The sequence below is a fragment of the Drosophila simulans genome, unplaced genomic scaffold (genome assembly GCF_016746395.2).
Source record: "Drosophila simulans strain w501 unplaced genomic scaffold, Prin_Dsim_3.1 Segkk6_quiver_pilon, whole genome shotgun sequence".
Classification (NCBI taxonomy): domain Eukaryota; kingdom Metazoa; phylum Arthropoda; class Insecta; order Diptera; family Drosophilidae; genus Drosophila; species Drosophila simulans.
Genome location: NW_025416867.1, coordinates 233,734 through 246,447, shown reverse-complemented (window position 1 = coordinate 246,447; position 12,714 = coordinate 233,734). Strand labels below are relative to the sequence as shown.

Sequence of the window (12,714 nt, the reverse complement as noted above, 5' to 3'; positions counted from 1 at the left end):
GATTGGTTGCACGAGGATTCACTCAAAAATACCAAATAGACTATGAAGAGACATTTGCTCCTGTAGCTAGAATTTCAAGTTTCCGATTTATATTGTCATTAGCAATACAGTATAACTTGAAAGTCCATCAAATGGATGTAAAAACAGCTTTCTTAAATGGCACGTTAAAAGAGGAAATTTATATGAGACTTCCTCAAGGTATATCGTGTAATAGTGACAATGTGTGTAAATTGAATAAGGCACTTTACGGACTCAAGCAAGCGGCTAGATGCTGGTTTGAAGTATTTGAGCAAGCATTGAAAGAGTGTGAGTTTGTAAACTCTTCAGTTGATCGCTGTATATATATTTTACACAAAGGTAACATCAATGAAAACATATATGTATTATTATATGTAGATGATGTGGTTATAGCTACAGGAGATATGACAAGAATGAATAACTTCAAAAGGTATTTAATGGAAAAGTTTAGGATGACTGACCTAAATGAAATAAAACATTTTATTGGAATTAGGATAGAAATGCATGAAGATAAAATCTATTTAAGCCAATCTGCATATGTTAAAAAAATTTTAAGTAAATTTAACATGGAAAATTGTAATGCAGTTAGTACTCCTTTACCTAGTAAAATAAATTATGAATTACTTAATTCAGATGAAGACTGCAATACCCCATGCCGTAACCTCATAGGATGTTTAATGTACATAATGCTTTGTACACGCCCAGATTTAACTACTGCAGTAAATATCTTGAGCAGATATAGTAGCAAAAATAACTCCGAGTTATGGCAGAACTTAAAAAGAGTTCTTAGATATTTGAAGGGCACTATCGATATGAAATTGATTTTTAAAAAGAACTTGGCATTTGAAAATAAAATTATTGGTTATGTGGATTCTGATTGGGGTGGTAGTGAAATTGATAGAAAGTACAACAGGGTATTTATTCAAAATGTTTGATTTTAATCTCATTTGTTGGAATACAAAGAGACAGAACTCAGTAGCAGCCTCATCAACTGAAGCTGAGTATATGGCCCTATTTGAAGCCGTGAGAGAAGCTCTATGGCTTAAATTTTTATTAACTAGTATTAACATTAAGCTAGAAAACCCCATTAAAATTTACGAAGACAATCATAGCTGTATTAGCATAGCAAACAACCCCTCATGTCATAAACGAGCTAAACATATTGATATTAAATATCATTTTGCCAGAGAGCTAGTTCAGAATAATGTGATTTGTCTTGAGTATATTCCTACAGAGAATCAACTGGCTGACATATTTACAAAACCGTTGCCTGCTGCGAGATTTGTGGAGTTACGAGACAAATTGGGTTTGCTGCAAGACGACCAATCGAATGCTGAATGAAATTTTTATATATATTTTTCAAATTTAAATTCCTGTAAACATATTTTGTTACAATGATCTGATCGGGTTTTTCTGGGTTTTACCCGTATCCTCGCAGCAAATGCTGGATCAGTTAACACTTCCCAGAATGCACACCACCCACATTTGATAGTTACTAATGAATATTAATGTTATGTTTTTAATTATAGACGTTATTTTTGAGGGGGCGTGTTGGAATATACTATTCAACCTACAAAAATAACGTTAAACAACACTACTTTATATTTGACATGAATGGCCACACCTTTTATGCCATAAACATATTGTGAGAGAATACCACACCTTTTATTTGTTCTACCACACCTTTTTTCTTGTACGTTTTTTGCTGTGAGTAGGTCGTGGTGCTGGTGTTGCAGTTGAAAATAACTTAAAATATAAAACATAAAACTCAAACACAAACTTGACTATTTATTTATTTATTAAGAAAGGAAATATAAATTATAAACTACAACAGTCTGCTTACCTGATGCATCGCTTTTCTTTGGGATTATCCAGATTGGTGAGCAGTATGGGGATTTCGATTTACGGATTATTCTCTGATTTATCATTTTATTTATTTGTTAGGTTGTTTGATTGTTGGAAATTAACATCCATTCTTATCTGATCCCTCTCACTTTCTCTTCGATAGACATTTTTCGGGAGTTATACGATGTAGGTGTCTGGAAATTTATTGGTTTTTGCATTCTACCTTGGTGTACATTCCTTCTATTTTCTGAAAGTTTCATCTCAGTTGAGGTGGAATTTGATTTATATTTGGTACACCCTTAGAGTTTGATGAGAATATACCCTAATTTGTATTGTGATTTTGTCTATAATTTGGATTATAGCCTGTGTTGTAATTTGGATAATTTCTTGGGCTAGTGTTTTGATGGTGATAATTTTGGTTAAAATGATTCTTTGGATTATAATTATGGTAATTTTGGATTTATTTACTGAAGATTTTAGAAAAAAAAATTTTTAAATAAAATTTTCAAATCGGTTTTTATCCCAATAGCCTTAATTCATTGCTGCTTCTTTTAAGTTTCAGATTGTGGATATATCCGTTTTTGATAAAGCATAATAGGGTCTTTTAGGAATTTTCCTGTTAATGCAATTCTTGATAGTTTTATTTAGTGCATTGCTGTAAACTATTCTATTTGATTGATCTGCTTCTAAGTCTTACTTATTTATTACTATTGTTGCTCTTAATTTTAATTCCTTTGCGAACTTACTGATGCTTCCCTGGTATGGTGTCCTGTAAAGATCGCTGATGAGGTTATCATATGGTCTATGATCATTGAACTCCTTGATTAGGGCTGTTTTTGCTTCCATCCAGCTAGTTGCTTTTTCTTTGTTGATTATTTCTTGGGCTGGGCCACTCATCGTCTTTATAATGCGTGGGGTATAAATGTAACAAAAATTCGACTTCAGTATTATTATAACTGAGTCCTTTCGGGTTTCTGTCGTAATCAGGTATCTCCCTTACTTGATTAGGGAATTGATTAACATGGTTTTCAGAAAGTTGTTGTGGAACTGGAATTGCCATTGTATTCCTGTTCAATATGTATTTTCACTTGCGACTTGAATGTTGTATTGACCGAATTGGATTTGTAAATACACTACCGAATTTTGTATCCTTCAATTTTTGGTTTCGTAATTCTAACTTCTTCTACGCTTATACCTTGGTTTTGAGTTTTATTTTTTTTGGCTTTAGAGTGATGTTTGGACTTCGTGACAATTACTCGTTTTGTTTATGGACCCGAATTTTGTTTATGAAGTACTGAAGTGTGAGAACGTACTGATAGTACGGCGGTGGCTAGAGAGCAATATTTACATGGTTTTTTGTTTCGCACGGTTCCCACGGCCACAGCTCCCGCCCAACCGACCAAGGGGCGCTGCCGTGTATCGTACGGCTCGATTCGCGAGAGGATAGACGCGATATAGAAAAGAGAACAGAAACGAGGAAATGAACATAAAGTAATAAATAATCATAAATAATGTAACTAAATATTAACATAACTGTAATAAATATTAGTGTTAGCAGGATCTAATTATGTACTAAAAAAGTTAAAATTGATTGCTTTAAGAGCGGCAGAAGGTCAAAATTACAGATAATAGGATAAAGTCTATTATAGTCAGAACATAATACACTGTAATGGTCATGCAACTCATAGTTAGATCTACAATGATTTAAGATAAGTGGTATATAGTTTCTAGTGAATCTACTTGGAACCGAGAAGTTAAGCCAACTAATCAAGTCGGGACTCTCAACATCACCACGAATAAGCTTACAAATAAACTAACAAATAAAGACTGCTCAAAGCATAGTTCAACGGTTAGCTAGGGATGGCAAATTAATTAAAAGTAGTCTACTGGAATAAGGAGGTAATATACGGTTTGCATCCCAATTTAGGCGCCGCAAGGCAAAAAGTAAAAAGTTTTTTTGGACCGATTCAATACGGTCCGAGTGGAGTGCGCATTGTGGACTCCAAACAGGTGATCCATACTCAAGAATCGGACGGACTAACGAAATAAATAAGGTTTTAGTCATGTAAGGATCATCAAATTCCTTAGACCACCTTTTTTATAAAACCAAGCACACCCCTGGCCTTATTGACAATAGTCGAAATATGGTCAGGAAACTTTAGTTTACGATCCAGAAGAACAGCAAGATCATCAACCCGTTTTATTCTGTCCAAAGGGCACCCACTTAGAGTGTAAGTCGTGCGTATTGGGTTGACACGACACAAGGTCATAACTTTACACTTGGAGTCATTTAAGTTTAATATTTTATCACGGCACCATATGTGAAAGCTGTCTAGATCGGATTGTAAGTCCAAATGGCACGAAATGTCCTTGTGTTTAAGGCATAATTTAACATCGTCTGCGTACATAAGTACACAGTATACAATGTTTTATTACTAAGGGGAGGTCGTTAATAAATAAGGTAAAAAGAAGTGGACCAAGGTGGCTCCCTTTTGGGAGCCATTCATAATTGTATTGCCTTTTTTATGTCCTACTCATAATTTGCAGTGTTTATATGTATGGTGTACATAGTGATGGTGTGGGACATGACATAGGATTTTAGTATTTAATTGGCAACAAAGCTATTCTTTTTAAGTGTGCAATTTTACATTGGATTTGACTGCTTTTGAATCATTTTTGTCTTTATTAGCTTATCACTTTCACATCCAGAACACTATCATCACTTCCAAATGATTTGTTTTTCCCCGGTTCACATGCCGGTTGATAATTTTTAACTGCAATTAATTTTTGGGTTTTTAGTACACAAGCTATTTTTTTTTTGTGTAGGTAGTGAAGTTCTCTAGATTTTGCGTTAACTCGTTTTTTTTAAGCTTTTGTTTTGCGATATTCAGTACATTTTTTTCCAGCAGGAATAGCTTACTCCAGCCGAACTTCTGGGTCGTCGCGGAGTAGTTTGCTTTGCTTCATGGGTAGCCAGTGTTTCCTCTTTTAAGGGAATCGATCGCCCAGCGATTTCATTCAGTGTAGTCTAAGATAAGAAACGGCGTACCCTAAACGTGCACAAATGCTATTAGGACTCTTGTACGCTTGACGATCGTCGAAAGAGAGATGCTAGAACCCGTAGAAGACTTATCCAAAATTCCGAGTCACTGTTACCTAGTTCAATAGTCATGTTGCTGACGTTGCCAGATTATTATTATTAATCATTTTTATTAATTATTATATTATAGTGGTGATTTTGAAAATTCTTGTACATTTTTTACATGTTAAACGTTCCAAGTTTAGAGGAAAAACAATACCAAGACATCATTCTAAAAACAAAACAATTATACACTTAGACTTTCAGGAAATCTTTGCTTTTAAAAACTTTACCTATGGCATTTCCCTTATGGCTTATCACTCACTAGTTTCACTTTCAGTGATCTTCTCACTGACTCGCAGACCACCCCGGTCACGATTCGCGACCGTCTTCTACTCGGCCATCCTCGTTCACCAATAACTCACCGCGTGATTTAGCGACTAGTGCCGTACTTCGCTTGCGCCGTCCCTTATAGGTCCAAAGTACAGCAACGTCCGGTTATAAATTACACATCGTTACCGTTCAACCTCTGTGACCTTGGCCGGCTCGAGTCCAGCGAGGGACCGTTAGTTTATGGACTGCAATCTTTTCAGGGTCCACGGTCCAGCATGCTTCGCTGTTCCTAGGCCGCTCTCCCGCTCCTAGACTTGTGGGGAGTTTTACGATTCCTTACAACTAGCAAGTGAATTATATTTTTACAAAATATAAAAATAATTTATAAGCAAGATATTTTTGATACGACAACTTGTAAAACAAGAAAAAGAAACATTCATTTCTAGAACTTATCAACGGTGAACGGTTTTAAAATAAATTAAATTGAGTTATTATTAAATATAGAACAAATAGAAAGGGGAAAATGAATAATAATAATTTAAGTAAAATAAGCCTATAAATAAATTGAATATTTATGTATTTATACCCGCTACTCGTAAAGTAAAAGGGTATACTAGATTCGTTGAAAAGTATGTAAAAAGCAGAACGAAGCGCTTCCGACCATATAAAGTATATATATTCTTGATATCAGGATCAACAGCTGAGTCGATCTGTCTGTACAAATTGGCAAGGAAAACAATAAAACGAAGAAATATCAAATCATTATTCAAAAGTGTGGACGTGGCAGGTTTTTGAGGTTTGGGGGAGTGGCTTTTTTTTACAAAAATTTTCAAAATTATAAAAATATGAAAAAATATCAAAACACTTTACAACGTCTTTGAGCGGTTTGTGGGCGTTAAAGTGGGCTTGGCAACATGGGTCAACAAACTTTTGCGCCTATGTAGAATCTTTATGCTGAATCTTCTAGCTTTCATAGTTCCTGAGATCCCTACGTTCATACGGAGAGACGGACATGGCTGGATCGAGTCGGCTATTGATCCTGATCATGAATATATATACTTTATATAGTCGGAAACGCTTCCTTCTGCCTGTTACATACTTTTCAACGAATATGGAAAACCCTTTTACTAAACGCGTAACCGGTGAAAATATCCAAAAATTGTTAAAAATGTGGGCATGGCAATTTTGGGCGGTTTTAGGGCTATTTTTTTGCAAATCGATAGAAATTTACAAAACTAATAAAAATGTAAAAAAATATCAACACAACATATCAACATATCACAACATATCAACGCGCGGCAGTTTTGTGCGGCTTGTGGGCGTTAGAGTGGGCGTGGCAACATGTGTCAACAAACTTACGCTGAATCTCATCCTCTTTGCTTGTATAGTTCCTGACATAGCTTGATCAACTCGGCTAATGATTTTGATTAAGAATATATATTTGTTATATAGTCGGAAACGCTTCAGTCTACCTGTTACATAGTTTTCAACGAATTTGGTATACCCTTTAAGCTACGAGGAACGGATATAGAAACTCAATAGGACATACGTTACTTACAATTCTCGTCTCAATTTTCTATAGAAAAAAATTAAGTACTTTAATATAAGAAAACCTATTTTTATTATTTGTTATTCTTTAGTATTAACAAATAACAAAAACTATGTAAGTTAATAAAATATAATTTAATTTCCATTCTAGTATGAACATGAAGGAATACACTTTAATCATGTGGAGTTTACAGATAACACTCCTTGCTTGGAATTACTAGAAAAACCTCCGCGATGTGTGTTCAAGCTACTGACAGAACAGTGTCATATGCCAAAAGGGTCTGATTCGGCTTTTTTAAGTAATATGCACACTGAGTTCGAGTCACACGTAAATTACATTAAAGGATCTGATCGCCGTCATTGGAAAACCGAGTTTGGAATAAAACATTATGCAGGTCTTGTAATCTACGCTGTGGGCGGATTTGTGGAAAAAAATCGAGATGTACAACAAGATGTAATGTTTGAATACATGAGCTGCAGCAAGGACGTGTTTATAAAAGATTTATCAAAATACCAGGTACCTATAAGTTAATATAAATATTTTAATTATTTTCTACCCGCTACTCGTAAAATAAACGGGTATACTACTTTCGTTGTAAAGTATGAAGAAGGAAGAGTTTCCGGCCATATAAAACAAATATATATATACATATTTAATCAGGACAGACCTGTCTGTCTGTCTGTCGAAAGTCGATATCTCAGAAAGTTTAAAATAACGTATGTTGATTGTAAGGCGTACAGATTCTAAAGACATGGACGCATCGCAAGTTTGTTGCAAGCACGTCCATTCAAACGCCCACAAACTGCCCATAACTGCCACGTTCTCAGTTTTGAAATTTTTTTTTTATTTTTTTTGTTTAGTCGGAGAACTTGACTATACCATTATCTCTTGTTTTGTAATTCATTTTGTATTTAGCAAATTTATCTAAGATAAATTTCGAAAAATAGCACGCCTCAGTCTTGACCGTGCTGATATGACCTGGTATAAGGAGTGGCATTAAGTCGTATTTTCGGACGAGAAGAAATTTAATCTGGAGGATCCAGACGGCTAAAGCGATCTTCCTACCCGGAGGATAGTATAACATATTACACATTAAGTAATTAATAACTAGACAAATTTTTTCCTTTTGTACTTTATAATTAAGAAACCACTTGGTCTCATATACCTTTATACACACATTAGGTTAAGTTCAGAGGAATTGACTGAACGATTCCTTTGGGAACCAAAATAAATAGAGCCTTTGGCCAGTTTCCAAAAAAAAAGGGGTGGAAGTGTCATGGTAGGGGGCGCAGTATTCTATTATGGCCCCTGTGGATTCATGTTTTTAACACCAAAAATGAACGCGAAAGATTATAATTGTGTATTAAAAACTGCAATTCCCTAATTAAAAAACGTTTTTAGAAATCTAGAATGGAATTTTCAGCAAGAGAATGTGCCAATCTAAACTTCACGTTCGGTTAAAACATGGATTCAATGCAAAAATGTAAGAGTTCTGGAATGGCCACCATAGTCCCCATACCTTAATATAATAGAAAAGGTTTGAGGATGGTTGGATAAAAAGTTATACGATATGCCACTGAAGTGCCTCTTTAGGAATTAAGCTCGCCCGGTCTACGATTACGATTACCTACAAAAACAATAGATTCACTTGCCAGACGAATGTGCGAAGTCGACTCATTATTAATTTCCTTTAAAAATATTATAATTTAAATATCCCATTTTTTTGAAATTAATCGAACAAACTTAAATTTTCGTAGGGGCATTATCCTGATGACCCAATTTTAATTTATCCATTTATGGATTGTTTTTCTTTTTTGTTTAAAGAAACGCCTCGAAACAACAAACTGCATTCCATTTAAACTTTTCATTTATAGAATTGTTAAACTTTAGAATGAAAAAAATGTGCAAAACTCAGATTCTAAATGTCTCTAATCATCACCTGATGGTGCGGAGTGTATATAGTAAATATGTGGTGTGCTTGTACCAGCTGTTTAAAGAATCGCAAATCTACATTGACGGAAACACTGTGTATGATCGAATTCAGTGGTTGACAGCAGTGCGGTGATAAGTTTGTGTTTTTTTCGGCGTCCACAGGGTCGTCCATAACCCCTCGCGTAATTACGCCCATCCATCGATAGTGACGATTTTCTCCACGATCGGATAAATATACACAAGTGACTAAATAATTGCTTAAAGAGATCTATTCAGAGCAAGACGATCAAAACCTAATTTTTTAATATGTTTTAAGGCCTTAGCCGAGTTAAATCCCCACGAATGTACGTGTTCTTAAGCAACCTAAGTCAGTATCACTGCATTATGCATTCGTTATGTTAGTGTTTTTTTTTTTTTTTTTTTTTTTTGATTTTCCTTAATATTTTCATTTACGAAATAATTGGTTTTGCTTTTGAAAATTGTCCTGAAAATATATCGGCAAAGGTAAGAACGAAATATAAAACAGTGGAACATAAAATATAAATAAGTGAAAATAAACCCCCCGAAATAAAATCCTCAGTGCATATAACTAATATGAATTCAATAAAAATAGTGCATTGAATATAAGCCGAAAATATAACAACATCATTGGCATAAGCTTATTTCTATATATTGCACTTCAGGAGTTATCAGAATTAGAGCTTAAAAATAAATTTAATATTTCAAAATATATATTTTCCAGCGAATAAATTTGAAATTGAAGTGAAACATAAAATATAAATAAGTGAAAATAAACCACCCGAAATAAAATACTCAGTGCATATAACTAATATGAATTCAATAAAAATAGTGCATTGAATATAAGCCGAAAGTAAAACAGCATTGCATACTGGTTTCTTATGTGTTTTTTGGCAGAAAGTCAAAAAAAAATTTTAACGGAATAAAAAAATGTATGGTTTCTTTATATTTAGGATAGTCCAGTTAGATAAAAAAGTCGATTTTTACTTTTTTATGAAACACTGGCTTATCGCCCACCTCTCAAAGACAGCTGATTGTCGATAACATGCGTAAGACAAAATTGGCGGCAAATCATTTTGCAACATTTGTGGTTTATATTTCCTCAGAGAATTAAAAAAGTATCGTGTTTTGTTTATGTGCCTTTTTTTACAGTCAACTTAACAAATGTAGCTGTGTTTCGTAGAATATAAATTTTGTATGGCAAACCACTTCAAAATAATTTTAACGGCAAGTTATTGACTAACAACTAGTTGTATAATATTAAACACATGTTAGTTAATAACTTGCCGTTAAAATTATTTTGAAGTGGTTTGCCATACAAAATTTATATTCTACGAAACACAGCTACATTTGTTAAGTTCACTATAATATTATAATATTATACAACTAGTTGTATAATATTTCCTTTTTGAAAAAATTACGTTTTTGTAGATGATTACTTGTTTGGGCATGCAGAGCTGATAGACATTTGGAGCAACAATAGTCGCTCTGAGGAAGCAGTTAGGCAGCATATATTTAAAAAAATTTGGTCAGAATAGTTTAAATGAATGTTGTATTTCATTGGTAAATAAAAAAGTTAAGTCCTTCTTTGATTACATAAGGAAACATTTGCCAGGTTGCAATATATCGTTGGACAGGTTGAAGAAAAAACACTTCAAATGGCTGGCATCTAGTATTAGTATAATCGCTGATTGGAAAACTCCAAACAAAGCTGGTCGTCCAAAACTAGTTTATGAAAAGACTAGTGACGGACTTAAAAGAAAATTACCTTCGGACCTTGCGGATGAAAATAATAATTCTCTACCATTACTCTTGCATGCTGGTGCATTTTCGGCTAAAAAAGAATATGAAAAGGACATGGCAGTTGTATTAAAAGTAGCTGGTAACAGCGATAATATCAATAATATAAAAAGAAAAATGTTCTCTTCTGAGCCCGCACAAATGTCCGTCGACAATGCATTAGCCTTTTTATTTAAAAACGGATTTTCAAAAAGCCAATACATCAATTTAAAACGGAATACAAAAGTACACGGCTTTGATATTTACCCATCATACATTTTGTAAAAATGTTTTTTTGGCCTATTATTAATTTATTTCCTTATTTATTAAATATAGATAAAAAATTTTGTTTTCTTTGGAAAGGTAAATATTTTTATGTCATATCGGCCAGATCGTTTATATGGCAGCTATATGAAAGTTGACCAACTCACTTGAAACTTTGTGAATCATCTTGGAGGAAGTAAAGAGTAACACAAACCAAATTTGGTGAAGATAGGTCATTTCGAATTTCTGCCAAAAAAATTTCTGCCAATATTAATTCATTGTTTTCATTTCAATTAATATTCATGTTTATGTCTGTTGTATGTATGTATGTTTATTGTCTTTACACACACAATTCATAAGAATGAAGTGTTTTCCATGTTTTCATTTCTTATTTGATCAAAATTTTTTTTAATTTCACGATTATTATGAGCTACACAACAAGGGCCTGAATGCTTACTTCTAGTTGCTTGGGTCCAACTTGGCTTATTCGGATTTTTGTAATCTCTTTCTGACCCTTTGAAAAAGTTTTGTTTCTTTTACCCTTATAATCTAATATTTTATTTAATATTTTATTTTATATAATATTTGTTCAGACATCATTGGTGGTTTTAAAATTGTAAATCTAGCTTTTAGTAATCTACCAAAAAATTATTTCGCTGGTGATTCTCCTGTCGTGCAATGTGTACAGTTTCTATAATCAATTAAAATCTGTAAAATGGTATCAAATTCACGTTTTTCGTCTTTTTTAACCTTTTTACTGTTGCCCAGGATCGGTGTCAGAACTCCAGGCATGCTCCAGAAACGGTTCATCCGAATACCGCGTTCTGAGCGACGGGCAACCAATCCTCGATTTTTAGGACCACTGGTTGGATCACCTTCGCATAGGGAGGGAGGCGGTTGACGGCCGGTGAAAGCGTTCATCCTCGAGACGAATATCTTTGAAATGGGACACTTCGGTGTCGCTCAGCGCTCGAATGGGTGTCCGGATCTTAGGTTGGGGTCGATCTTCAGGACGACATCTAGTTGGAAACGTTTTTTTCGGGGCCGGATAGTCACCGAGCAAACCTCGTCGTCTCCCAGCTGAGAGTACAGCCGACGCCAACGACCGATCGATGCTACTCACTGGCATTCAGGGGTCGGTCATGGCCCCGGTCAGAAGGTCCTCGAGCACGTGTTTAGCACGACGATGGGTGGAACCTCTTGGACTTCCGAAGTGGAATGATTCCCGGGAAGACTCGGCAGCGGTAGACTTGAATCCCTCCAAAATTAATCTTCAAGCAGATGTCATGTAAAGCATTCGACTCTTTTAATCAGTATCTGAATGGCATGACCTTCATCCTCAGGTCCTCTTTAAAAATTCTTTATCTTGTATTCTCCGAGTTACATGCGGAGTCCCACAAGGAAGCCACCTTGGTCCGCTTCTTTGTACCTTATTTATTATCGACCTCCCCTTAGTAATAAAACATTCGCGTGTACTTTTGTACGCGGGCGATGTTAAATTATGCCTCCACCACAAGGACATTGACCTTTTGTCGTGTCAACCCAATACGCACGACGTACACTCTAAGTGGGTGCCCTTTGGAGAGAATAACACGGGTTAATGATCTTGCTGTTCTTCTGAACCCTAAGCTAAAGTTTTCTGACCATATTTCGACTATTGTCAATAAGGCCAGGGGTGTGCTTGGATTCATAAAAAGGTGGTCTAAGAAATTTGATGATCCTTACATGACTAAGACCTTATTTATTTCGCGAGTCCGTCCGATTCTTGAGTGTGGATCACTAACTTAGCCAACAACAAGCTCTCGGCTACGTCATTCAAGTTTAATCTTAATATGTCTATAGTAAGCTAAATTCTATCAATATATTCTTACCTATAAATCCTCCTGTCTTCTTCTAC

General features: G+C 34.8%; 1 protein-coding gene across 3 annotated transcripts in view; it reads left to right on the top strand.

Annotated features, from left to right (window-relative positions):
• Nucleotides 1-12,714, top strand: part of LOC27208787 (unconventional myosin-VIIa) — a 530,661-nt gene that overhangs the window by 332,625 nt on the left and 185,322 nt on the right. For all 3 annotated transcript variants that reach the window (XM_039298281.2, XM_039298279.2, XM_039298280.2), the window contains one exon: nt 6,975-7,340. In XM_039298281.2, coding sequence (XP_039154215.1) covers nt 6,975-7,340 — 366 coding nt within the window. The remainder of the gene's footprint in view (nt 1-6,974; nt 7,341-12,714) is intronic.